Source organism: Pieris rapae, chromosome 22, assembly GCF_905147795.1.
Source record: "Pieris rapae chromosome 22, ilPieRapa1.1, whole genome shotgun sequence".
In the NCBI taxonomy this organism is placed as follows: Eukaryota; Metazoa; Arthropoda; class Insecta; order Lepidoptera; family Pieridae; genus Pieris; species Pieris rapae.
This window is the reverse complement of record NC_059530.1, coordinates 4,831,701-4,858,376: the sequence shown is the minus strand read 5'-3', so window position 1 is coordinate 4,858,376 and position 26,676 is coordinate 4,831,701. Positions and strand designations below refer to the sequence as shown.

The following is a 26,676-nucleotide window of genomic DNA, read 5'->3' as shown; positions in this document are numbered from 1 at the left end:
GGTGGAAACGGAATATCTTATGAATATTAAATAATAAACCTGTCTGCGAGCTCGAGTAGGCATAAGATGAAATATCTGATCTCAACCAAACCAATGATAAATCGACAATGAAAAAGTAATACGATACAGTTATAGTAATGATCTACTTTGGAGGAGTTATTGTTTCTTTTATAAAAGTAAACCTAATATCCTTAAAAGATGTACTTTACCTGAAGGTAAGTTATGAAGTAGTTGCAACTTTGACTTATTAAAAGATTGTAGCGTCAATGGCAAATATAATTCAATATAGATTTAAGTTATCTCTCATCAATCAATCAATCAAAATATCTTTATTCATATAGGTTAACAAGTACACTTATGAACGTAAAAAAATTGTTTTATCATTTAACTATTCGTCACATTTATAAAAAGCTTTATTGATTATTTTAATTTAACGAGAGCTTTGATTCCAGGCACTGGAGGCTGATCATTTACTTGCCTATTAAATTTTTAAAAATGAAACAGATCTGAGGCCAAGACCTAAAGTGGTTGTAGCGCCACTGATTTTGTTTTTTTTTTAAATATATTCTTCTTCGTATAATGAAACCAAACACATGATTACTTGCACACTTATCCAGTTGCTTTACCTACTAATTGAGTTTCCAATTCGCCGAGTAAACTAAAGCAAGGTGCTTAGTTTTGCATAGCCTTTGGCTATTTGTGGACCTTAATGTTACGTTTAAGTCCTGTTAAAACAGTAATTTTAGATGTGAGGTCGAACTAGTTAGATCCCCTACTGTTTAACTTAAAATAACATTTATACATTGTTATATTTACTCAAAGGTAAAAGGGTATTTTGTTGTAAAGGAATATATAAGACTTGTTAATTAGAGCAGTTCTATCATCTCTGGGGTCTTAGGTTCGAATCCCGGCTGTGTAGCAATGGACGAATGGTTTGTCAGTATAATTTCTTAGTATGACGCGAAAGCTCACTTTGCAACACACGCCTCAGAAGGAAAACATCGTGAGGAAAAGACTTGCCGATTACGAAAGATCACAGAACGGATACAGACGAAACATTTGTCTTCTCTTCTTCGTGTCGCATGCGTTTAGTGTTTTACAAACTAATACAAAACAATGTCCTAGAGAAAGAGGTGTAAACATTCTTATACTTCTTTCTATGTCAGAACCTCTCCCCTTATTTTCATAGTGTGTTCTGTTTTAATATAAGTCTTATTGACACAGCTGCCTAGACCTCGAGGCGAGAACCCTCGCCAGTTCGACCACAACATCCGCACTTATATTCCAGTTAATTTAACTTGTTCTTAAAAACAATGGCTTAAATTAATTATGAGTGTTCTCAAGGAGTATTCTAAAGGAGCCAAGGATATTTATACCGTCTTTTGTTTAATATACAAAGGATTAGTGAATACAAGGCTACTGAATATTTTAGATCTTCAGACAGTTTAGGACAGTATATAAGCAGTGACCTAGTGTCTTCAGTTTTCGATTCTCATCCCTGTAGGTAAACCAATTTTGTAGACCAGTTTTTTCCGCGCGCCACCACTTTGTGGAACCAGCTGCCCACTGAAGTATTTCCGAAGGAATTCGACTTAGGGTCCTTCAAGAAAAGAGCGTACCAATTCTTAAAAGGCCGGCAACGCACTCGCGAGCCCTCTGGAATTGAGAGTTTCAATGGTGGGCGGTATAACTTAACATCAGGTGAGCCTCCTGCTCATTTGACCCCTGTTCTATAAAAATAAAAGTTGACGGCGTGTATCAGGCACAGATATTTTGGTTGAATTGACAGATTTACAATTTGATCATGAAACTGATACAGAAATAGCCAAACCTATCTGAGTTATATTATGCCGTTTACACTAGTGAACTAAAATTATATATAATATGTTATATACCATACAAAGCGTCTTAGAATCTCGATAATGGACTTTCTGTCTATGTGTATTTTAAACATTGGCTCAAACCATCGTGAGCTTACATGTCTGTTAGATGGACAAGTCAATCACTAAACATAATATACCGAACTAAAAACCAATTTATTTATTTTATTTTTATGTCGTTAACACTAGTGAATTATTTAATGCATAAATCTATTTTTATAGGCACAGTTTTTTTTAAATAATTAAATTAAACATAATTGTTGTATTAGTTCATCGAGGAACACAATAATAACACTATGTGGAACCAGCTGCCCACTGCAATATTTCCGAAGGAATTTGACTTTTGTAATTCTAAGTGGCGTTTGTGTTTTGTAATGTAGCGGGCTTTTATGAATTGTTTAATGTTAAAAAAAACATATAGAGAGATAAATTAATTTAATTTTTATATTGTACAGGTGTGACACTTAAAAAAATCTTTCTATTTTCAGAGAAACAATTTCTGGTTTATTGAAAATCCTCAATAATATATCTTATAATAATTTAACAAATATTTGTCGTCAAATATGGGTCATTATTAACCTAGAATCTCAGATCAATCCATTCGACTGGGTTTGCAAGAGAAGACCTAAAGGGCCGAAATTGCACTTGCGAGCCTTCTGCCAGTTTGAGTGTCCATGGGCGGTATCGCTTTCACCAATCTCCTGCCCGTTTGCCCCCTATATATATTACCTACTATAAAACACTTAATTACCGTGGGGCATATCAGTATATTACAATTTGTGCCAATTTTGATAGAGCCACAATGTGAAGTAATTGTTACAATTACCAGTTCGCTCTGAATCGTCTTTTTTATCCAACTAGTATTCCGTTGATAACAAAGCCATGTTGTTGCAGGTGAGCAACGGCGGATCTATGGTTCTGAAGGTGGTGATGAAAAGCCCCGCTTCATCAACAGTCCACAACGACAGGCCTCGCCATTTCCAATCGAAAGCACTAACCGTCGTTTCTATAGACGCAATAGGAACTCCAAAGGTATGTTTATTCAGTATAGGCAGAGATATTCACTAATATTTTTAAATTGTCTATGTATACATTAATTGAAGAGACACAATATTACGGCTAGGCACAAATGGGTTCTACGAAACTATTTTTTTTTATATAGTGTTTGTGTGTTGTGGGTTGTTGTGGGTTTTTAAGGTAAGCTACCAAACATGGTCAGCCATCTTTTTAGTGTTAACTAATATACTTACAAACTTTAAAGCACAAATGGCCTACACTAAAATGGTCTCAATGCATCAGTCTTTACACTCATCATCAACCTAAGGGAATGAAGAATTTAAAGTTTGTATTATACTTATGATTAATTGTTAACAATAAGTTAAATAAAGTGTAACAGCTATGTTTATTAAAGGAATTAAGAAATTTGTGCGAAATATAGAATGTAACAATCAGCTGAAAAGAAACTACTTAATAAGATACAAAAGTGATATCTAGATATCTCTCTGTCGCATAAGACAGATATTCTATAAAAAACTCAATGTTTTTTTTTACATGTCTTTAATAAAACATCATAGAACATTACGATCTAGCCTAACTTAGGACTAATAAGTAATTTAAGTCTAACCTAACTAACTATTTTTAACATAAGGAAGTGTCAAGCTGTTCAGCACTTACACTAATTCACTAGTTCAAATAGTCTCACTAAACCCGTGGTGTCACGTTGAATAGCCTCGACATTCACGTGACGGTAGACCTGGGCAGACGTGGGCTCCAGGAGACTTTTCTCTGGACTCCTGGAGTTTACTATCAGTGCGACGTCCTCTATAATCAGGTCCCGATGGGTGTTATTCCGAATGTACCAGGGAGCATCGACTATTCCCCTGAACATTTTGTTTTGGAATAGTTTAACTCGATAATGAATAAAAAATGTGCATAAAGAAATGTCGATTATTGTGGACACATTAATCGACACACAGTTACTCATGCACTACTCTTGTACTCACTCAGGTGTGATGATAACGGTTCAAAAAAGAAAAATAAAAAGGAAACGAAAGGTTCTAATAAAATAGGTTAAATAATGTCATTATTTTAAGTAATTAAGTTTGTTATGGAACAGCTGGGAACCCTAACACAGGTATTTTTACTTAAAAGGGTTTCCATATGCCACTTTGAAAAGAAAATGTATTTAAAATGAATAAAGATATTTTATTATTATTATTATATTTATTTGATAATTATGCTTCCCAGGCGAGGAAATATTCAACAATGAGGGAGGCACGCTGTCACGGCGGGGCCGAAGGCAGGATGACAGTGCGAGCCGCGGGGCGAGACCATGCAACCTCAATGGTATTTAGTTAATAATAGCCTATAGAATATACATTTGTAAATTTGTGTGTGTACGTACAGAGAGATAGAATATTTAAAGGCAACGCTTTTGCGAGCCTTCTGGCAATGTGAGTGTCCATGGGCAATGGTATCACTTATCATCAGATCAGTACGTTTGCCGTCCATTACATGAAAAACAGAAATTTGTAAATGTTTCTTATTTTTAAGGTTAGGTATATGTGCGTTCACCTTGATAATTCAATACTCTCTAAACTCGTTAGAAGGCTAATACGTGATTAGGATCATTTAATTTTTTTGATTGATTTGCTCCAGTGTAAACAATTTTTATGACTCAAAAGTTGGCTATTGAAAAGAGTGGCGCAGTTTTTTACTAAATGAAAATTTTGAATCTATTTAAAATATTTTCTGTTGACCTTCATAAGCGTTTTTACCCATATGAATAAAGTTTTTTGGAGTTTGAGTTTATTAATATATGGCTAGCCTATAGCCTCTACAAGAAGCATTTAATATATAATTCAGAGTTCTAATATTTTGTACCCAAGTTATAATAAAACGTCACTTTTACCATTAAGCTTTTAACTAAATCTAAATTTCGGTTACCTTCTAGATACCCTAGGCATCCCAACACCTCCCCTTTCGAAAAGAACGCATTCAGGCCAAAACCCACTGATATTCAGATTGATCATTCTGATAAACAAGCTACAACCATATTTTAAAACATTATATCTAAATTAATTGTTCGAAAACTTATACTAAATCATATTTTATTCCTGCGTAAAATTCAAATCTGGTACTGGTAAGATAAGTAATGTTACTTAAATTTTAAATTTCCGCTTCGATATTTCTATGTTTTTCATTGATTTTTCTATGGCAATTAGCTATCTGGGTTCACTCTATTTTATGTGGGGCCCAATCATTTAATTGTTACACCTGTATTTCCAATTCAGTATAATTAGCATACACAGGAAACATATAGCGCTGTCTCGAGTCTCAGATGAGAGGAGATGTTAAAGCTGTATTGGATTGTGAATTATGGCACTCAGACTATGCTTAGTCGTTTATGAATACCCTAAGGCATGACAATTTTCCTTCACGTTAAACATCGCAACAAAATGTAAATTTGTCGAATCACGGCTCAAAACTCCAAATTTTTTGAAGTGAAACTTCTTTAGGCCCCATGAGGGTAAAATTTTTACGGAACGTCACGAATATGTGCAGCGGTTTTTTGCAGAAAGGAAGAGAGCAATTGAGACCGATTGAGAGAGAGCGAGAAAGGAAGATGAGAAAAAATGGACACCATTGGTTGATGTATTCGTTTAGTAGTTACATATAAGAACTTTAAATGTGTCGCACAACGTTTTGTGCAGTAAACGCAGATTTTTTATTAATTTATATCACCATTAGCACATATACGTTAGCACCTATACACCATAGAAAATCATTAAAACATAATGAAGAAAAGAGTACCTTGCCTCAAAGGTCGGCACCGCACCCACTAAAATGGACCCCCATGGGCTGCGACGTCTTCCCCTTTTTGGCCATTACGTAGGCTGCCCCCTAACCTGCAAAAATACATTGTTTTTACAGCTATTACGATTTATTAGTGAATAAACACATCGAGGGGTACAGCCGAGATCCGATGCATATACTCTGGAATCTTGTGTCAACTATGTAAAATGGAATATTCACTTTGCATAATAAAATATGTTGAAAAATTAAAACTGCTAATAACATTGTTACACTGTTATGCTTACGCGTGCGTCGGGCTTCGTTGAAGTATGCCGAGCATTCTCATCAAAGGCATGCTCCCACCTTAGAGTTACGCTTATAATAGGCATGCTACACACAGAATGCCTAACAACTACAACGGTATTTATTGAATATATGCCTCGTTCATTCCTTACATTTCTCGATTGTAGCGGAATATGTGATATGCGTATTTCATCACAAGTTTAATATATGAGTAATATATGAAACATATATTTTCCGAAAATTATTTCTTGGTAACAGTTTATTGGTAAATTTCTTGCTAACAGATAGAATGCAAAGTGTTTTGATTTCGAATATATTAGTTAAGTTACAATTATTATAACCAATTTCGTAAAGTAATATTTGGTCCTTCTTTATCTTTAAATAATATCAAGCCGCGTTTTTAAGCGATACTCAAGCGAGGTAGTGAGTTCTTATCCCGGCCGGTATTAAGTAATCAATAGAGTGATTCCCATGTTAACGTAGTCCAATTTTTTATTATTATTATTATTAATAATGATGTTATGAAGAGCATGGTATGCTCAACGCCAATCAAATATTTTGTAAAACAGTTTTCCATAGAGTGTAGGTAGTTGCTAGTTGTGCAACTTGACTAAGTACTAACGTACTACGTAACTAAGTTTAGAAAGTTTTAAATATTTCTTTGTAAACACTTTAGTACATCACCACCGAAATATCTCAGTACATAACTCACACCCCACTCCACTCACACGCCAATGCTTGCTTTGTCAATGATTATTATGTATAAATAAAAGAAATAAACACAGCAAAGTTGCTTTAACGAATCGGTGCGCTTCAAGTAATATTAAATAGAACCAGAATACGCGTTCTATTCAACTATGAGGTGAAACTCAAAGACTTATCGCGTTATCAAAACAAAATTATCATCCTACATTTTACATAATAACTGTTATTAAGTTATATCATTTTTAGTGAGTTTCAAGTTATATCATTTTTAGTGGTGAAACTCAAAGACTTATCGCGTTATCAAAACAAAATTAATTGAAATTATCATCCCACATTTTACATAATAACTGTTATTAAGTTATATAATTTTTAGGTCCAACAAATGTTTGCCAAAGTGAGAGAGAGTGTGAATCGCCACCGGAGCCAGCGCCACCTGAAGTTCCACCGCGGGGTCCATCTCTTCATGTGACCCTAAGGCACCGCCCGGCTCCTGACCAACCACCTGATGCAGATCGCCTGTTCCTGTCTGAAGGTAGGAACAGATTAAGTTTGAACAGTTATTAAATTCAATGTTAACAAATGTATATGAGACTTTATTTTACCATGTGTGCGGTTTTCCTTTCTGCGTGAATAAAGATGGCGGATTTCTATGTGTTTTTCACAAGAGGTGAATATTTTTTATTAAAATTGGCTGAAGTATAATGTATTGTTCAAGAAGTCAAACTACACCGGAATCAAAATATGTACAATAAGGAATGGAGTGAGTAAAAATTTAAGTTTTGTGGCGGTAGTTGTATGTATATGTTCAGATATATGTCAAATGTAACACTTCGTTTGAAAATGGGTAACAACTATCTTTAATTGATTAAAACTTGAGCTTCTTACTAAGATAACATTAGGGGTAGTCAAATTACGATGTTGGATTAACAAAAAACTAACATGACTTATGGAAGAGTTTGTAAATCTATAACTTATGTTATTGGATATAATCGGAAACGAGAATCTTAAATTACAATTTATGAGTGGTAAAAACTTAAGGACTGATATTAGCTTCTAGTGTGTAATAATTGTTTAAATTTATTATAATAGGGAATTTAGTAACGTAAGGGTACATAAGTCTCTCCCTTAACTATTTATTACACTAAATTAATTATTTATAAAGCTAATCTGAAACCCTCTAAATTACTGTCATATAATAAAAAAGTGTTTATTCATTTTAAGTACATTTTCATTCCTAGGTGTAAGATTTGGAAACCTTTTTAAGTAAAAAATAACTGTGTCAGGGTTCCCTGCTCTTCCATAAACAAACTTAATTCTAAATTCCTTAAAATAATTAAATTATTTAACCTTATTTATTTTTCATCATAACACGCCTGAGTGCATGAGTAAGTGTGTGGGTGCAAATGTGTGAGTGAGTGTATGTCAGTGAGTGAATTAATGAATATATACTTATTAAATTACAACGTAATTCAAAATGGAGGTGCCTATCACACTTTCTCTCTTCATACTATGTCAATAATAAAATTAATGTAAAACAACTTATAATATATACTTTCTATAAATTCTTTTGACCTTTAACAAAAGTGTATAAATTCCAGTCTAATCTAAAGTTTGGTAAGTACGGCTAATATATTTCACTCGAAACTAGTTCTGGTTGAAAATACAATTTGTTCTTAAGTGCTCAAGGGCATCGGTAGGGAAGCTCTTCTGATAACTTAGTTAATTTAATTTCTACCGTAAGTGTATAGCTCTGTTGCGTTAAGTAGGCGCTTCTTGTAGGTAAAGTACATCGGAACTTTAATCGAATTGCAGCGGTGGCAAAAGTCCGCCATTGCAAGTTTCTGCTGACAAATTAGCCATTTGATTTAGCTCTAGACGTAGTTTGACTTTTGTTACTAGCAACGTTTTATATGGCCTTTACAAATAGAAATAGTATGAGAATAGAAATACTATGAAACAGTATGATAGTTTGAGTGAAAAGGTATGAAAAACCGAATTCTAAACCACTTGCTTCGTTGCTGACCATGACATCGGCTGCCGAATATATATATAAAAATCCATCAAATCTCCTTCAAGAAAAGAGCGTATCGGTAAAAGGCCGGCAACGCACTCGCAAGCCCTCAGCCATTCAAAGTGTCCATAGGTGACGTTATGCCTTATCGTCCTGCTCGTTTAAAAAAAATGGTTTATGGTCTACAAAATATTTGAGCAATGAATAAAATTTATGTAGAAATGTCCCTTTATACGTATGAATACTTTGATGCATTTAAAAAAGAACTGAGCTTTTGACTGGTAACGAAAGAAAAGTGCTCGCAAATTCGATTTGTGCGAGCGCCCGACGCAATATCACCGTTTGATGTGGCGTGCCCCTGACGCTTCATCGTGAAACGTCCCTATAAAATGGCGTGCACTTACAGAGAAACTCCTGGCGTAATTTAATTTTTATGATAGCGCATTGTAAGTATCCCGTTGAGATTTTTATTTTGATTTGTACCTCACTTAACCGCACTAAGGATCAAGAAAAGAACGTACAAATTCTTAAAAGGCCGGCAACGCACTCGCGAGCCCTCTAGTCCATGGGCGGTATCACTTAACATCAGGTGAGCCTCCTGTCAGTTTGCTCCCCTATAAAAAAAAATCATTCGAGACTTCCGCAGTTTGGGCTAAATTAGAATCCCTATTCAAAAAAGTAAATAGCTTCAAAAGATGTTGAAAGTTTAATGGAATCGAACGGGCTCGACGTAAGTAGTCGGAAGTTTGCGCGGGTGACAAATTGGGCACTTGACCCGTGCGCCGAGCGAGCCTCCGGGAGCTTGTTTCTCGAGGATCGTAATAAGTTTAACTTAAGTAAACTATATTCCATTCCCTCTAATTTGTCCTCTTGCTACACTGTTAAGGCACTTTTTGCAGTTTCAAATTAACAGTTTCTATTTACATCTAACTTGGTACTCGGCCCGGTCTGAGATTTACTATTTTATTTAGAATTACGGTATAAGTAGCTACGAGTAGATCTTATCCGACATATCTCAACCAAATATATAACCTCCAAATGCGAATCCTCAAACACATCGTATCAAGAAATGTGCTCATATAAAAATGAAGAAAGAGGACTTTTTAAATAATGCAAAATACTGCCGATAACAGGAAAAGTAAAAATGTCTTCTAGTCGAGCACTTTTTTCGAGATGACATAAAAAAACTAGCGGTAACGCAAGTTCGGCTATGTACATCGAGAGCATACAACGTATATGGCGAGAGAACGTTGTGGTGTTACAGCGGCTAATAAATAGTCTCCCAATCACATAATAGATAGCCTAACACTAACCAACATAAATTCTAAATTAAAAAAACTACTTTTACATGCATTTGTCACGCTCCTAAACAAGACTGCTATGGTTACATTATTACAAACCACAGTGGTTTTCTAATGTAACATATTGTAAAATACTATATTATTTTGTAAAATAAAGAGAGAAAAAAATTATGTAAATTATAAACTTGTTTATTTTGCGAATACAAAGAGAGCTGAATTACTCTTAAACTGATAGGTAGATAGGCGTCGACTAATTATGGAAATTTAAGTTGCAAGGATATTATGCAGAGAACAGCGAGCATCGTCTCAAGTTTACGAAGCATTTTGAAAATTGAAACTTGCTGGATTCATTGTAATTTAATTTTTTGCGTTGTTGAAGCGTTGGAGCTTTGAAAGGGATTCTTTGTTTAATATTGGAGATCAGACGCTTTGCATGTTGGTATTAATATTTTCTTTTCGATTTGGTTTTATATTTCTTAAATCTATTTTAAAAGAAATCTTTCTTTGTGACTGTGTTTTATAAAAAAGGGACAAATGGGTGGAGGCTCATCACTACATAGTATAAAACAAAGTCGCTTTCTCTGTCCCTTTGTATGCTTAAATCTTTGAAACCACGCAACGGATTTTGATGCGGTTTTTTAATAGATAGAGTGATTCAAGAGAAAGGTTTATATGTATAATAACATCCATTAAATAGTGGAGAAGTACTGTTATTTTTGAGGTTTCTAATGTGATGTCGTAAATAATTACATTTTTTCCGCTTACATTGCAAACGCAGGCTGAACCCTACGAGTTTTATCAAAATAATGTACTAAGTATTGTACACATTGAAAAGGTCTACAGAAAAGTCCGTGATGGTATATGTCTGTCTCTTATGGATAACCCACATTTTTATATACAACGTTCACAGATTTTCTGTAGTGTATTTAGTATCAGCATTGCACCCGTGCGAAGCCGGGGCGGGTCGCTAGTCTGATATAAAGTAACAATCAATCTAAATCTAAAATTACAATGCATCATGTGCACTTTTTACTTTTTAGTTTTTTTGGTGTATCCTGTATCAGTTTAGTTTATTTTTTGTAACTGTTAAGTTTTTTTTTCTTCTTATTGTATATGTAATATGTATTTTTGCACTTCTTGCCTACCTTATATAATATAATACATTTTTTTTCCTTTACTCACAGTGGTTGCCTGGAAGAAATCGCTCGAAAGTGATAAGGCCGCCAGTTGCCCTTGTTTTTATTTAATTATGATCATTTTTTTTATATTGTAATGCAACGAAGTGTTAATAAATAAATATATAACATCGCAGCCCATGGACACACAATACCAGATAACTCGTGTTGCCGGCATTTTAAGAGTTCATACGCTCTTTGTTAAAACAATTTAAAAAAAGAATTTACTTTAGCATGTATTTCATAGAAACTGTATTCATAAACTTTTTGTCACTGCCCATAAAAATGTCCTCGACGATGAAATCTGACATTGTCATGTTATAAGTAGAGCCTACTCGATCCCACTGCGGTCTCGGATGCTCAAGTTTTAAGCATCCCTCTTTGGATGGCACTTAAGTGCTCATAAAACACTCATACGACTCTGTCTAGATCATTCACTAATTCCATTTTTTCATTTGAATTTCGAATTTTTACGTTTTAGGATGCAATTGTATTTTTATTTTTAAGTTATAAAACCTTTTTACAGCACGCTTATTCATATTTAGAAAAATTAACATTTTAATTATTTCGCTATAACGTGTCTTTTGAGTTATTTATAATTTTTAGTTCATAAAAAAACCGTATTAGTTTTAGTCTAAAATAGTTAACATTAAATAATGAGATGAAGAAAGAATGAAAGAGATTGTAAGTATTTATTATATATTATGCTATGACTCCAGTTTCTAGCATAGTACATTTCAGTCAGTTAAAAACCCAGTTAAGCCTTTCGTAAACCTCTTTGCAGTGAGAAACTTTAACTCTCAATTTAACTGGGGTATGCATGTGAGGCCGTTAACTTCGTAATAATGTAAACATGTCAAACTTATAATTCAAGTGGGTCGTGCAAATGATCAAGTGTTCGATGTGTCACAGTAACATGGAGCACTTTAAAGTTTTTCCTCGGCGTGTATTCGCGGAAAGTAGGATAAATGATTGATGGCGGTCCTCCAAGTATAAACTCGATTATCCGAGACGCGAACAACTTACAAGTTCTGTAACGATGGATCAGGATTATGCCGAAGTTTGAGGGAAAAATCTACTCATGACAATCATATTTGGAGTAAAGTACAAAGTATTTACTGGTGTTAATTAGAAGATTTTAAATTTAGAACAAATCAAAAACGCAGAAAAAAATAACCTGCTATTTTGTTTCGGCGAATTTTTAGGTTTAGAATAGCTTAACATTAAGTCGAGTGCTCTGTGTCGTGATTGTCAAGCGATGTTCTTAATGACGCGTGTTTTTAAATTTAGAATATTTTAAAAATTTATTCGATATGTATCCAGACTGCTGGTTGTAAATTAGAGTTATACAAAGTTTTAAATTTAGAACAACAAACTAATGATCTCAAAGGTTCATGTTGGATGTGAGTGCTCGCACTATTATAGATGCAAAAAAAATGAAAAATGTTTATTGTATATACCTACCCAATGTTTCTTATGCAAGAGAAGTTTTGGCCTAGTGGCTTAAGCATGTAATTTTCATCCTCAAGCTCGACCAACCCCAATGGGCCTTTGCACCAATGGACTTTTCTGTCTTAGTAAGAAAATTCGCCCAAAAAAATTTATTTGGGCGAATTTTTAAACTTAGAATAGCCAAAAAATTATTTCAAGTGATCTGTGTCGTGCCTAGAAACGTTATTATTGGCGCGAGTTTTTAAATTTAGAATAAATAATGAACGTGTTTCAGACATAGAAAGCTCACCGAATTGGCTATAAAAAAAAACAAATCCCGAAACAGATACAAAGAGGTGGTAAAGTTTTTTTTAATATTTCCACACCAATACAGTCACTCGTTGAATTATAAAATGCCTATTTAATTTCTAGTTATAATGTTCTATTTACGATTAAGAAATTGTTTTGCGTCGCGTCTGTCAAAGGGCTTTTTTACACTTTTAATAAGTTCAAATGAAGTATTTTCTTCAGTAAACATTTGTATAGCTGAAAAATGTTCTGTCATAACTAGAAAGTGCAGAAAAAAAAGTTTTCTCATCCGCACGTTTCAATATTAGTTTTCTCGAGAGACGGGGACGCAGGGAAAATGGCTTCGCCGCTTACTATTCCGAGTTTTAATCAAGGAAGAAAGTCTTGGAGGGCCGTCTGGAGATCCTCGGTGTCGCGATCATCCAACTAAATGTTAATTTATTCTTAAGGAACACAAATTAAATCAAAATTCGTTTATTCAGTTTAGATGCGTCTGAGGGCATGCTTATGAATGTCAAAAACGTTTACAAAATTCGCGAAAGAGCAAGACTACGCCATCCGTTCGCAAAACTACCAGGAGGCCTTGTTCTGAGAAGAACGGGCAAGAAACTCAGCAAGTTTTACACTCCCTCTACATTACAATTATTCAAAGGAAAATGTCATAAACCACAAAGTCATTTAAGTAACACAGACACCAAAAGAGAATTTACACCAACAAAATGCAAAACATCAATTACATATACATGGTATATACAAGACACAATTTTTTTTAAACTTAAATGCAGAACATCATTCGTATGCATACACAGACACAAATTAGACGATGAAATAACAAAATATCAATGATAATTATTATTAATAAACATAGATACGTAAAGAAAATGTACACAATTTTTTTTCATCAATAAATATAATATGATTGACATGACAGACATTAAATTAAAAAAAAAACACAGCATCTTGATATTTTATTTGAAATGTATTGAATAATAAAAGTACAATTTTCGTCAGAAACATATTAATTATAAAATATTAAAAAAACAAAAATTAATTTAAATGTTTGGTTTGTGGCAGTGTAACTTTAATGCTAGCATCTCCTTGTTGTATTGCGATACATATTTCTTGAATGGCGAAGTGTGACACATCACAATTATTGTTAAATTGATATTTAGTCACTAATTTATATAATTTTTGACTCGACTACTAATCAATTTCTTTTTTATACAATTCTTAAGTCTGGATTGGGGCATTTTCTGTTGAGTTTCATAATAAACTAGCGGATCCGACAGACGTTGTCCTGTCTACACGTCTTTAATTTTAAAATTTCAGTTCCATGTACTGGTGCACTCTATGGTAAACTTTTAAAAATCCTTCTCAAGTTTAAAAAAATGGATCTAACAAGCTTACTACAAAATACTCTCTTTTTGATATATAATAATAATAATAATAAAGCCTTTATTGCTGCATTTACATATTAGGTACATAAAAGTGTGAAATACTAAAAAAGTTACCACTAAAAATAAAAATACTAATAATTAATCGGCAAGCCGGTTAATTTTGATATAATGAATTTCTACCAAGTATATTTCAAAAATTTACTATTGAAATTTCTACTAAAGTTATTTTCCTGGCTGACCATCGCCGAATTCACTAGTTAAAAGAAATGTGAAGCAAATATTATGTAAAGCAAGTGTTTTCGTAAACGCTGAACTAAACAAAGGCACACAAAAAGGCATATTTACCGTTCATTTAAACATAGACAGACGAATAAGGATGTGTACAAATCGTTTTCTTTGATAGGAAACTCCGAGCGCTCGGCTGGAATAATTCGAAACATTTGCGCACTCAAGCCGTGTTCAGCGTCTCCTCAAATGGGATTTAGCGTTGCCACTGTCTATGAAACAAAGGTGTTTTCTTAGAAAATCTGATAAAAATCTGTGTTCATGATGTTCCTTTTTGCAGTAAAACTAACCTAGCTCAGACACCTCTCTTCTGGCATATAACTGCCACTACTTATCCAGAGTTTGATATATTCGGTAGTGATTAGGTATCAGATTGGTGCATAGCCGAAGATCAAAACACACTGAAACCTAGTTCAACACTATTCTGTTCACACAAAATTGTTGATAAAAATTACAAATTTGATTTGCTTACTTGAGGCACTGCAAGCAAATACGACCACATTTGCTTACCACGCCGAGTGTGATGATTTGGCACTCTCAGTCTCAGTCTCTTCATCATTTCCACATTATATTTTCTACCCGTAAGGACCTTGAAGAAATATGCTCAAGCCTTACTCAACTTTTCAGATGAATGGATTAAAGCTTTTCTATATTGTATTATTTATTATTATTCATATACTGCGCTTTCATAGTATATTTTCATAGCAATATTTCTATTAGTTGATTCACTTTTGAGCAGTGTTGGCCTAGTGGCTTTAGCATACGACTCTCGTCCCTAAGTCGTAGGTTCGAGCCCCGGCTGTGCACCAATGGACTTTCTTTCTATGTACGCATTTAACATTTGCTCGAACGGGGAAGGAAAACATCGTGAGGAAACCGACATGCCTTAGACCTAAAAAGTCGACGACGTGTGTCAGGCACTGGAGGCTGATCACCTACTTGCCTATTAGATTTAAAAATGATCATGAAACAGATTCAGAAATCTGAGGCCAAGACCTAATGAGGTCGTAGCGGCACTGATTTTTTTAAATTCACTTTTGAATGCACGGTTTTTCGTATTAAAACTATAACAAGAATGTGCGTATACATTTACAATAGAATTTACAATAGATAACCCATTATAAATATGTAAAGGCAGAAACGAACACTTTGTCTTAACAATATTCACCATAATGCGAAATTTCATCCCTAACAAACCGATACAAAGTGAGAGTCCGTCCATAAAGGTGTATCGTTACTTGGTATTTTCTTACAATCTCGGCAAGGAGGCTGGGACAGCGCTCCTAATGGACCAATATATCAAATAGGATTAAGTATAAATGAGAGCGGTGGAGCCGTCTAATACCTTGTTGTACGTTACTAAAATAGCTAGTATTAAATTTTTTATCCTTTTATTAGCTTGTACGTTTTAATGGTTAATTATTTTTGAGAGCTTGGTTACTAGAGATACGATTGGCGTTCTTGCGCTCTTAACACTCGCTCGTAGACAATATAGTTAGGAAACTGGCGTGCCTTAGAATCAAGTCGACTCTAAAGTCGAGTGGTGATATTAGTTGTTTATACTTCGTATTTGCGTGTTGTTCTCATGAGTATGTAAGTGCGTGTTCCTATTTCACCATGCCTCCTGCTGATAGAGAACAAATCTTTGTTTTTAATTTAATTTATTATTCTTTATTACACAAGATTTCATATGGAACATGGTGTAATGGTTGCAGCTCCTTACAAACATTGTGTAAAAAAAACTTGGCGATTAAAAAGAGTGGTAGAGAGTTTATTGCCAGTTCTTCTCTACCGTTCTACGCCCTTGATTTGAGAACTGGCAGTAACTGGCGGTTTTACTTTAGTCTAGTCTATGCATATGTTTATAATTCCAACGACTGTATGTGTTTTATTATTTTTTGGTTTTTAGTACATTTATCTTAAGCATTGCAATGTATGTTTAACATAAAACCGTTTAACTTAAAAAGTTTTTTTACCTATTTTTATTTACTAGTTTTTAGTTTTTATTTCGCATTCTGTTTTATTCATTTAGTTCTTCATTATTGCAAGGTTAATTGCCCGTTATTTATTGTACATTGTATTCTGCTTGTTGAGCCCTTTCATTTGATACCCATATTGATGGGATTGATAAAACCTACGTTATCCGCCATTTTGTAGCGGCTGCCATCTTAGATTTCAATTTTTTTATAGTATATTGTATTCTGCTTGTTGAGCCCTTTCATTTGATACCCATATTGATGGGATTAATAAAACATAAATTATCCGCCATTTTGTAGCGGCGGCCATCTTGAATTTATAATGATAATGAATAAACATAATTGTATTGTCACCAAAATCCAAAGTGTATACAAAATTTCAGATTAATCGGTTGACAGAAAGAGGGTGAAATTTGAATTACTAAATTTGACTCAAGAAGAAAGAATAAATAATAAAACAAACGGGGTGAGCTAAATAAAACCGTTTAAAAATGTTAAAACCATTCCATGTATATTTTTTTTGTACGTTCATGAATAAATAATGTTTGACTTTGATTTTGAGTTAAATACATATAATCGTTTAAATTTTTGCCCTGTATCGAGGAACCTAAAGAAATTTTACGCAAGTTATCGATATGTGAGTAATATTGATTGATAGCGTAGTATTCACAAATTGAAGGGATCTTGAATCGCTCCTAAATTACACTCCCCGCTTAGGCTGTCAATTCATACGCGCAATTTGATACTATTTAATTAGTATTAAATTTACCGCAATATGTTTTGGGAGATATATCGTATAAATAAATAAATCAGTGGCGCTACAACCTCTATAGGTCTTTGCCTCAGATTTCTGAATCTGTTTCATGATCATTTTTAAATCTATTAGGCAAGTAGGTGATCAGCCCCCAGTGGCTGATACACATCGTCGACTTTTTGGGTCTAAGACTTGTTATGTCGGTTTCCTCACGATGTTTTTATTCACCGTTCATGCAAATGTTAAATGCGCACATAGAAATTAACTCCATTGGTGCACAGCCGGGGATCGAACCTACGACCTCAGGTATAAGAGTCGCACGCTGAAGCCACTAGGCCAACACTGCTCTCTCAAATATATATTTGAAGAATTGAATACTATATAGTATAAATATTACAATTATCTTGTGTATAAGAAGTGGTTTTGTTAGAACTGTATTCCATTGCAATGTATGTTTAACATAAAAACGTAAAAAGTTTTTTTACCTATTTTTATTTTTTTAAAGTCCTGATAACGTTTTTCGGTCCATTATTTTCATATAATTTTATAACTAAATAGCAATTTAAAATTATCGTCCGAATATTGCGCAAACAAACGGTCGAAAAGCGATAACGCCTCCCTCTCTTTACTGATAAAAGACGAAAAATTCAATGTTCGAGAGATCCGGTATCAATCTATTATGTTTCTGACAAAGAGAGGTTTTTAAACTAAAAGAGGTTTGTAACTTGAGTAGCTCTAATGCGATGTTTTGTGCGTTCCTGTTAAATCACTTTAAAATACAATTCTTCCTTGGGATTTAGGAATTTTAAAGAAAAGAGAAAACAGGCATAAAAACACGTTCTGTCTGTTGTATGGTTATTATTTTTACTGTCTTATTTTAGATTTAGTTAGGTAATTCTATAATTTCAGTTAATTGTATTTTTTTTTGAGTTCTTAGGGGCTGATCAAGTATTATGTAAGCACTATAGGGGGCAGGGTCTTTAATTTTCTTTTAAGGTCATAATGCCAAGAGTAATTAATTATGAAAGTGAAACTTTTATTACATCGTCTCAAACTTTGTGGTCTGTGTGGCGCATGTCGCGTGACGGTCGCCCGCGGAGTAGGGATAAAGTGAAAGGCGCTCGTCATAGCAGCCAAGGCCAATATGGCGGCGCACATAGTTCGCAGCAGCTGACCGTGTAGTGTATGTAGACTATTACTCATGTGTGCCAGTGCTCCACGCTATTTTAAAATGTGAATTCAATAAAAATATTAGTTGGAGACTCTGTCTACTTTTATTAGTCGATTATCATTCCAATTTTCCAAGTATAAAATTAAGATGGATAAAGCGATTTTATACCCACACATTGTCTAAGCCTGAAAACGTAATGAATTATCGAAGATTCCTACAAAAAATACGTTTTTGGACTATTATTTTTGATAGCTTTGATTACTATCACTGTAAAGAGGTACGGGGAAGAAAATCCAAGGCAACATAATTGCTTACGTATTACTCGAAACGCCCAATATGCACTTTTTGCACTTATTTCCTTACTAGGGTTACCTTGATGGCTTGTTAGCGATAAGGCCGCCTGTTGTCTCCCTAATAATGGATGTATTTGTTTTTCCTACAACTACTCTATTATTTCTACATGTAGATATACCAATGACGATTTCTCTAATGTTTAATGTTTAAATAATTTATTTCTCATTAAAAAATATTTTATTTGCATGAGAAACTTAATATTAATAAATACGAACGAGATGCACGCCATTAGCCGTCTCAATTTTAGTCAAATATTTTCACAATAACATGCATCTTTATTACCTTTTTGAATTTGTCAAACGCACCAATATTGCGAATTTTAGATGGTAATTTGGTAAATAATTTCACACCCTCATACCTAATAGACTTCTTCAAATAATTTTTACGCGGCTTCGGCAAGATAAACAAACTCGCTCGACGAGTATTGCGTGTAGTTATGTATTTGATTTTTTAATATTAAGATACAGGTGCTAAACATATAGTTGTTTAATCGTCATAATTTTGGTTTCTTGGCAGATTTTATTAGTTTGTGTTAAAAAATTGTATCTAAATAATGCTTAATAATAATCATGTATTTTCATTACTATTGACATAACCAGGGTTCAAAGGAAATATAATTTTAACGGAGGTAGAAACATTAACAATAAGTTACAGTAATAGAAAAAAATAATTGATACTAAAAAATAAAAATTGAAAGCTCGGATGTTAAGATTTGTTATTATAATACTTCATAAAAGAATCCGGTCTAGTCTAGAAAGACTCTTCGGGTTCGTTGACACGTAGCGTGGAGTGAGTAAAATATTTTCTATGTTAGTGAAAGTGCTTGTGATGGCACGACGGCACGTTGCCATCAATCATTTATCCTCACTTTCAGGAATGCGAAAAGCTTTAAAGCTCTTTTAAAATTATCTTAACTTTATACACCTATCTAGTATTAAAACTTATGAGTTTCTTGTCTCGTCCGTTTAACTAAGAGGTATTTTTTCGTATGCTTTTTGAAGCTTGTTAGCTTTGGGCGTCGACGACGTCAAAAAAGTTTGGTTATTCTCGGTTAGTTTCGGTTAGCTTCGGTTTCGGTTATTCTTGGTTAGTATCGGTTAGTTTCGGTTATTTTCGGTTTCGGAAATTTTCGGTAATCCTCGGTTAAATTCGGTTGTTTTCGGTTATTTTCGGCTAGCTTCGGCTACTTTCGGCTATCTTAGGTTTCGGAAATTTTCGGTTACTTCGGTTATTTTCGGCTAATTTCGGTTAGCTTCGGTTTCAGAAATTTTCTGTTAGTTTTGGTTAGCTTCGGTTTCGGAAATGTTCGGTTATTTTCGGTAAGTTTCGGTAAGTTTCGGCTATTCTCGGTTAAATTCGGTTGTTTTCGGTTATTTTCGGGTACTTTCGGTTATCTTCGGTTTCGGAAATTTTCGGTAATCCTCGGTTAGCTTCGGTTTCGGAAATTTTCAGTAATCCTCGGTTAAATTCGGTTGTTTTCGGTTATTTTTGGTTAGTTTCGGTTATTTTCGGCTAGCTTCGGCTACTTTCGACTGTCTTCGGTTTCGGAAATTTTCGGTTAGTTTTGTTTATTTTCGGTTACTTTCGGTTATTTTCGGCTACTTTCGGTTACCTTTGGTTTCGGAAATTTTTGGTTATTTTCGGTTAGTTTCGGTTAATCTGTTTATCTGTGCGTCAATTTCGCTAAATTTCTTTACATGCCGTCGATTAAGTTGTAAAACACCCGAAAATGTTTCATTTGAAAACGGACTTGGGAATTAAATTTGCATACTATTTACATTATCTCAGCAGTACACTTGGAGCCCTTTCATTATCAAATTTGAGTGGGACGCAGCCGGAATATAAAGTTTACGCTATAGATGATTATCACCTAAATGTATGCAGAAAGTAGCACCCCATAAACATTGATACGGGGATTTGGAAATTCTTTTTTTAAAATGTTTGATGAGTTAATCTGCCACAGATAAATTAGCTATTATTGCTAATCTATGATATTCTACATTTTCATAATTTAATGTTAGAAAGGAAATAAACTTATAATATGAATTATATGTTTCCGTTAATTCAATTTAGTTCAGTAAAACATAGCATACAATATTTAATAAAAAGAAATTATAGAAAACAATAATATACTTTATATAAAAACAAAATGAAAATGCGATTGCTCCTAATTCTTTAATAATTTTCTAAAAAAAAAAAAATTTCTAATGGCTAAAACGCGTTCTTCGAAATGGGGACAAATGGGATATGTACTGGTTACAGTATGATGATTGAACCTCAAAGGTGTTGCAGAAATATGTACTACAAGAAATAACATTTAGATTTTGTTAAAAATGACTTAAGAAATCATTTTTATCCTATTTTATCTTATAAATGTGTTCTAACAAACAAATCTTCGAATAATAATTTATATGATAGGTTAAAACTAGAGTCTTTTCTACAGACTAACATACAAATTAAATGCAACAAAATCACTAAGAAATATAATTATTTCTTTACATATTTTTATAATAACTGAAATTTGACGAATGAATGCTTCAATTGACACTGTAATTTATTAAACTTTTTTTGATACATTGATTTGATTAATACATTTAATAGCAGCCGTTCTTTAATTTTAGTGACATTGTAATTTATTTTATATCTAATTGTATATGAAATGCCTCGACCGATTTTTGGTAAATTTTGTATGCCGGTTAGGTCTACGAATCGGACATCATCTTTTCTTCATCCTCCTAAATATTTATTTTTGTCCAAATTATTTGTTTTATTTCTTTTATGATACAGCGTACAAAAATACATACAACCCTTACTTTTCACTCATCTACGATCAACCCCTATTTTTTATTATAGTAGATAGTTATTTGCATTTAACAAAACTTTTCTATAAATAATATACGAGTACATGGCAAAACAACGTTTGCCAAGTCAGCTAGTGAATTATAATTAGATTTACACTTAGTTTCAAATCGAGTTAAAATTACGATAATTTTTTTAGAAGATTTACAGTTTCGGTGTTGAGATAATTAAATTCAACCCTTTCACTCTCTAGAGTGAAAGTCTCGTAAATTAGAAAACTAAACTGTGGATCTCACCCCGAGATTCAATTACCTACTAATCATATCTAAAGGGTGTGAACGGATCGATGGTAGCCCTTCCTGCATTTCAAATACTCTGATTTTACTGGTGTTGAATGTGAGAAACAAAAGTCATTCTGAAGTGTATTAAGGGAGATTGGAGAAACTTCAATATTAATTAATTTTATTATATCATATATCTCTATTCTACTAGAAAGATATTATGTTTTTTATAGAACAGGTGGCAAACGGGCAGAAGCCGAAGAAGAAGGGCTTACCTAATGTTAAGTAATACCCATGGATACTCTCAATGCCAGAGGGCTCGGGTTGCCCGCCTTATAAGAATTGGAAGGCTCTTTCTTTGAAAACTTGTGTCTTCTTGGGGTAAATTGGACTAGGTTTAATCTACTCCACGTAGTAGAGTTTCGACTTCAGATACAAGTTCGTTCATATACTTGACAACAGCCACAGAAATACATGCCCCGTGTAAAGAGTATCCCCATTGATGTCATCCGTAAGCAATTAATTTTGCTGAGTAATATAAACTTTGAAAAAGTCCGATTTTTTAATAGTTTATACTTGAATTAGTAATTCTTGTATAAAAATATGATCATCATGTTAGAGAACGTAGGATCGCATGTATGTATGTGGGTAGGAGGACTATGTGGGTAAGTTATTTCTGAGCGCTTAAATTGTCTCTGCCGAAGGGACTGTCTGACACACAAAAGACAAAGAGATGTTGATTTAACTGTTTATTTCAATTAAATTAAGGCTACCAGCCCCAAAACACCAGATAGCTCTATGAACAACGTATCGATGGATGGATTTTTAATATAAACATATATGTATTTGAATCATCCAATCATACCGGGCGTATATTTCTCGATCCCTTGCTAGCTTTCGCCTCGGAGTCTATCGAACTATCGTTTCTGAGAAAATTTTGCCAACTCATTCAACTGTAAACTTTTGTCGCACACATTGATGTTTCGCTTTTTGCTGCATATTGCAGGAATATTGAAGATGCATTTTGAAACGAGTAATTTTATTAGTTATACGTTTTTAAATATATACCTTAGGTAGTGCCATCTAGTGCACAACACAAGACGTCTAATAGATTCGACGCCATGTGTGGTAGACAACAGTTCTAAATTGCCTATTAAAGCCAGACAAAGGCTGTGTAGACAATTTTGAAAATTCTGTCAATATCGGGATCGATTTTAAAGTTTAAGTAACTGGGCGCTACAATCAAAATCAATACTAACGAGTATGTAAGTGCGTGCTCCTATTTCACCATGCCTCCTGCTGATAAAAATCTTTGTATTTAATTTATTTTATTATTCTTTATTTCTCAAGATGTCATATGGATGTCACAAACGTTGTGTAAAAGAAAAAACTTGGCGATTAAAAAGAGTAGCGGAGAGTTTATTGCCATTTCTTCTCTTCCGTTCTACGCCCTTGATTTGAAAACTGGCAGTAAATGTAGAATTAGAAGCATTTAATGTATATTTCTACTTTGACGTTCATAAGTATACATTATGTTACATACATGAATAAATGACTTTGAATTTTTATGACCTGCCCATTTCCATTTATGCCTCAGAGCTGGTTCAAGTGCATCTGTAAGTTTTGTTTTTTCTTACGGATGTCAACATTTTACCTTACAATATATTTCCCGTAAATGATTTAAAACAAAATGCAGGAACAAATCTAAACGAGAATGCACTCCACTCACGTTCGCGAAGAATGTGCGGTATACTTCCCATAATAAAGTGTAAACACACAAGACACCGTAGTATTGACCGCCTACGTTTAATACGCCTCGGCATAATTTAGTCGCAAATATTACTTTAATCCCAGCGCAATAAAGTTCGGAGCGTCTGTGCTTGCGGGGAATGCAATAAAACTAATTTGAGATGTGGTTTCTTTACTATATGGAGTTTTATAACCACGATGGCATACGTACGACAGATTCATGATTAATATTTCGTGATCAGTATCACTCTACAATATCTGTTTACGAGTTCTAAAGAATCGTGACGCTAAAAGAATTCATTTCTAAGACATATTTGTTTTATTTTATAGACCAGGAAGCAAAAGAGCAATAGGTCATCTGAAGTTAAGTGATACATGGACACTCAAAGAGCCTCTTTTCTTGAAGGACTCTATTTTGGACATTTGGTTCGGAACTGCAGTGGGTAGTTTCTCCATAGTGGTAGATCGCGGCAGAGCATTAAATGATTCTTGGTTATGGATTTCGAGGGGTTACGGGTGGGATTATGTATGCCTCGACATCCGATGGTGAAACGTCTCTGAAAATTCTTTAAGATTTCCGTAATTTCGAAGCATATTTATATATATTTAACGTTCCTTAATCCGGCTTCATTTGACTTCCTAGAACGAATGCTACGGCCCATAAAATGACCTAAGCAATTGCTTGCAGTACCTTGAGCGCTTACAAATTTGCTCAGAGAAGCGACATTTACGCGAGACTTGTGCTCCCTGAATATTATTGCATGTGGAGACGGATATATTTAGTTGCTAATAAATATTATTTATAATTAGTAATATAAAGGTTTAGGTTTTATGTATTATTTTATTATTATTATGTTTAAAGTACCTGGATGACCACTTTGCTCCGTATTTTTTTTTTATAAATTGTGTTTTTGGAAATTATATCTAAGTACGAATTACATACTAATAAAATGATGAAATATTAATAATATAGAATATATGTGCTGGAATAGCTTTAGTGTTGTGTTGTTAAGGCAATTAAAACAATTGTATTATTATTCGCCGATAGGTCATTTTTTATTATTTTTCAGTTTTAATTGGAACTACTCAAACGCCACCTTTTTGTTATTTTTCTTCCAATAAAAAAAGTTAGTTTATGTTTATGTTGCTAAAACACGAATAAAATGACATTTTCTAGAAATGGTTCCTAGCTAGATCGATTATCGGTAAGTTTCTATTACATGAATATAAATAAATTAAAGTACATTTTGATGGCTCCAAGGCTTCATCACAGCATACGTTTCCTATTAACCTATGCCCGTGAAGGAGGCGTCTCTTTCCTATTTTCCTCTATATTGCTTAAGATATGAGCCCGCGATGAGAATTCCTGTTATAAAACGAGGTTTACGTTATAATATCATGTTTTCATTACTCGGATCCGCACGATGAATTTTGCCAGTGCAACGGAACATATATTATGAGATTTACATTTATGGGTATATCTTTCTTAGTTGTTTATCTTAACAACAGAGTAAGGTATACTTAACATCAGGTGAGTCTACTGCCCGTTTGCCCCCTATTCTATAAAAAAACTTGTATAAAAATATAACAATACTAGCATACTCGGCTAAGCGTTGCTATGGCTAAGGTTGTTTTATTTTGTATTATTTGTCTTTTGTTATATTACATTACTATTCAAGAGAAACGGTAGGAGAATTTATGTGAAAGATAGACAGATAGCTTCTGTGAAACGTTGGTACTTTTAACATAGCGCCATTTGTTTTGAGTTTTCAGAATTGTATCAAATAATATTATCAAACAAATAATTTGAAATAAAATAAAATTGCGACTATAATTAAAGATCTAAGCTATCTCTTAAGTTGGACCAGACCGCACACGGTGTGCCAATTTTATTTAAAATTGGTTAAGTAGTTTAGGAGTCCATCGCGGACAAACATGGTGACAGGAGATTTATATATATTAAGATTATGAATGACAACATTACTAGTATACAAGAGTATTATTTAAAATGTGGCATGTATTTCGTTACCGTCAACAGTTTCTCAATTTAATTTTGGTTCTTATATAATTTTCTTATTAACAAATTTTCTACCTAACGCTTGGATGGATACGTTTGTGATATGCTGCGCATTACATATAAAACCTGCTTTTCCACATATCCTGGGACCATTGCGACGTTAAGGCCTTTGCCGGTTATTATTTAAAGTACTTACACTACCTTAAAAGCTGACAACGCACTTGCAAACCTCTTGTTGTCTTAAAATGACATAATATATTAAGGGCCTGTTTCACAATGTCCGGATAAGTTCCAAAAAAGCTATTTATTACTTATTGGTAGGTTAGGTTAGTGAAACTATCTGACAGTCGTGAAACGCAAAAATACTATTTTTGCGTTTCACGACTGACAGATAGCGCTATTCGTCATAAAATTTGAAGTATCTTATTTGGAACTTTTATCTTTCGAATAATTTATGTGTTGCATAGCTATTTGGCACTTTATCCATACATTGTGAAACAGGCCCTTAATGATATAAGCCGTTCACGCATGTCGTGACCAAGGGAAATAGAGATTCATTTATATTTTAAAATAATAAGCCCAGAGTACTTACCTCGTTTCCATATTCTTAACATGAAGAAAAAAACAAATTGTTAGTCGTAAGGATAAGGCGAAAATTAGTTTGGTAACAATAAGAGAGGATTGTCTTACCAGTGATAATATTTTACTTACACTTTGCATATAATACAATTACAATACGAACAAAAAATTTAACAGTTTATATAATCCACAGATTTGGATCTGATCTATGTGGATAATATTTACTATCTTTGAAATTATATAGCAAAATTCGTTTATTCAGTTTAGATGCGTCTTCAGCCATATTTATGAATGTTAACGTTTAGAAAATTCGCGAAAGAGCAAGACTACGCAATCCGTTCGCAAAACTACCAGGAGGCCTTATTTAGAGAAGAACGGGCAAGAAAGTCAGCAAGTTTTACCCT

At 33.7% G+C, this 26,676-nt stretch overlaps 1 protein-coding gene across 1 annotated transcript in view; it reads left to right on the top strand.

The window, feature by feature from the left end:
• The window catches only part of LOC123690186, a 145,997-nt gene that overhangs the window by 22,844 nt on the left and 96,477 nt on the right, over nt 1-26,676 (top strand). Inside the window, exons 2-4 of the mRNA XM_045633296.1 lie at nt 2,775-2,912; nt 4,128-4,226; nt 7,057-7,215. Of these exons, the coding sequence (XP_045489252.1) occupies nt 2,775-2,912; nt 4,128-4,226; nt 7,057-7,215 (396 nt within the window). The remainder of the gene's footprint in view (nt 1-2,774; nt 2,913-4,127; nt 4,227-7,056; nt 7,216-26,676) is intronic.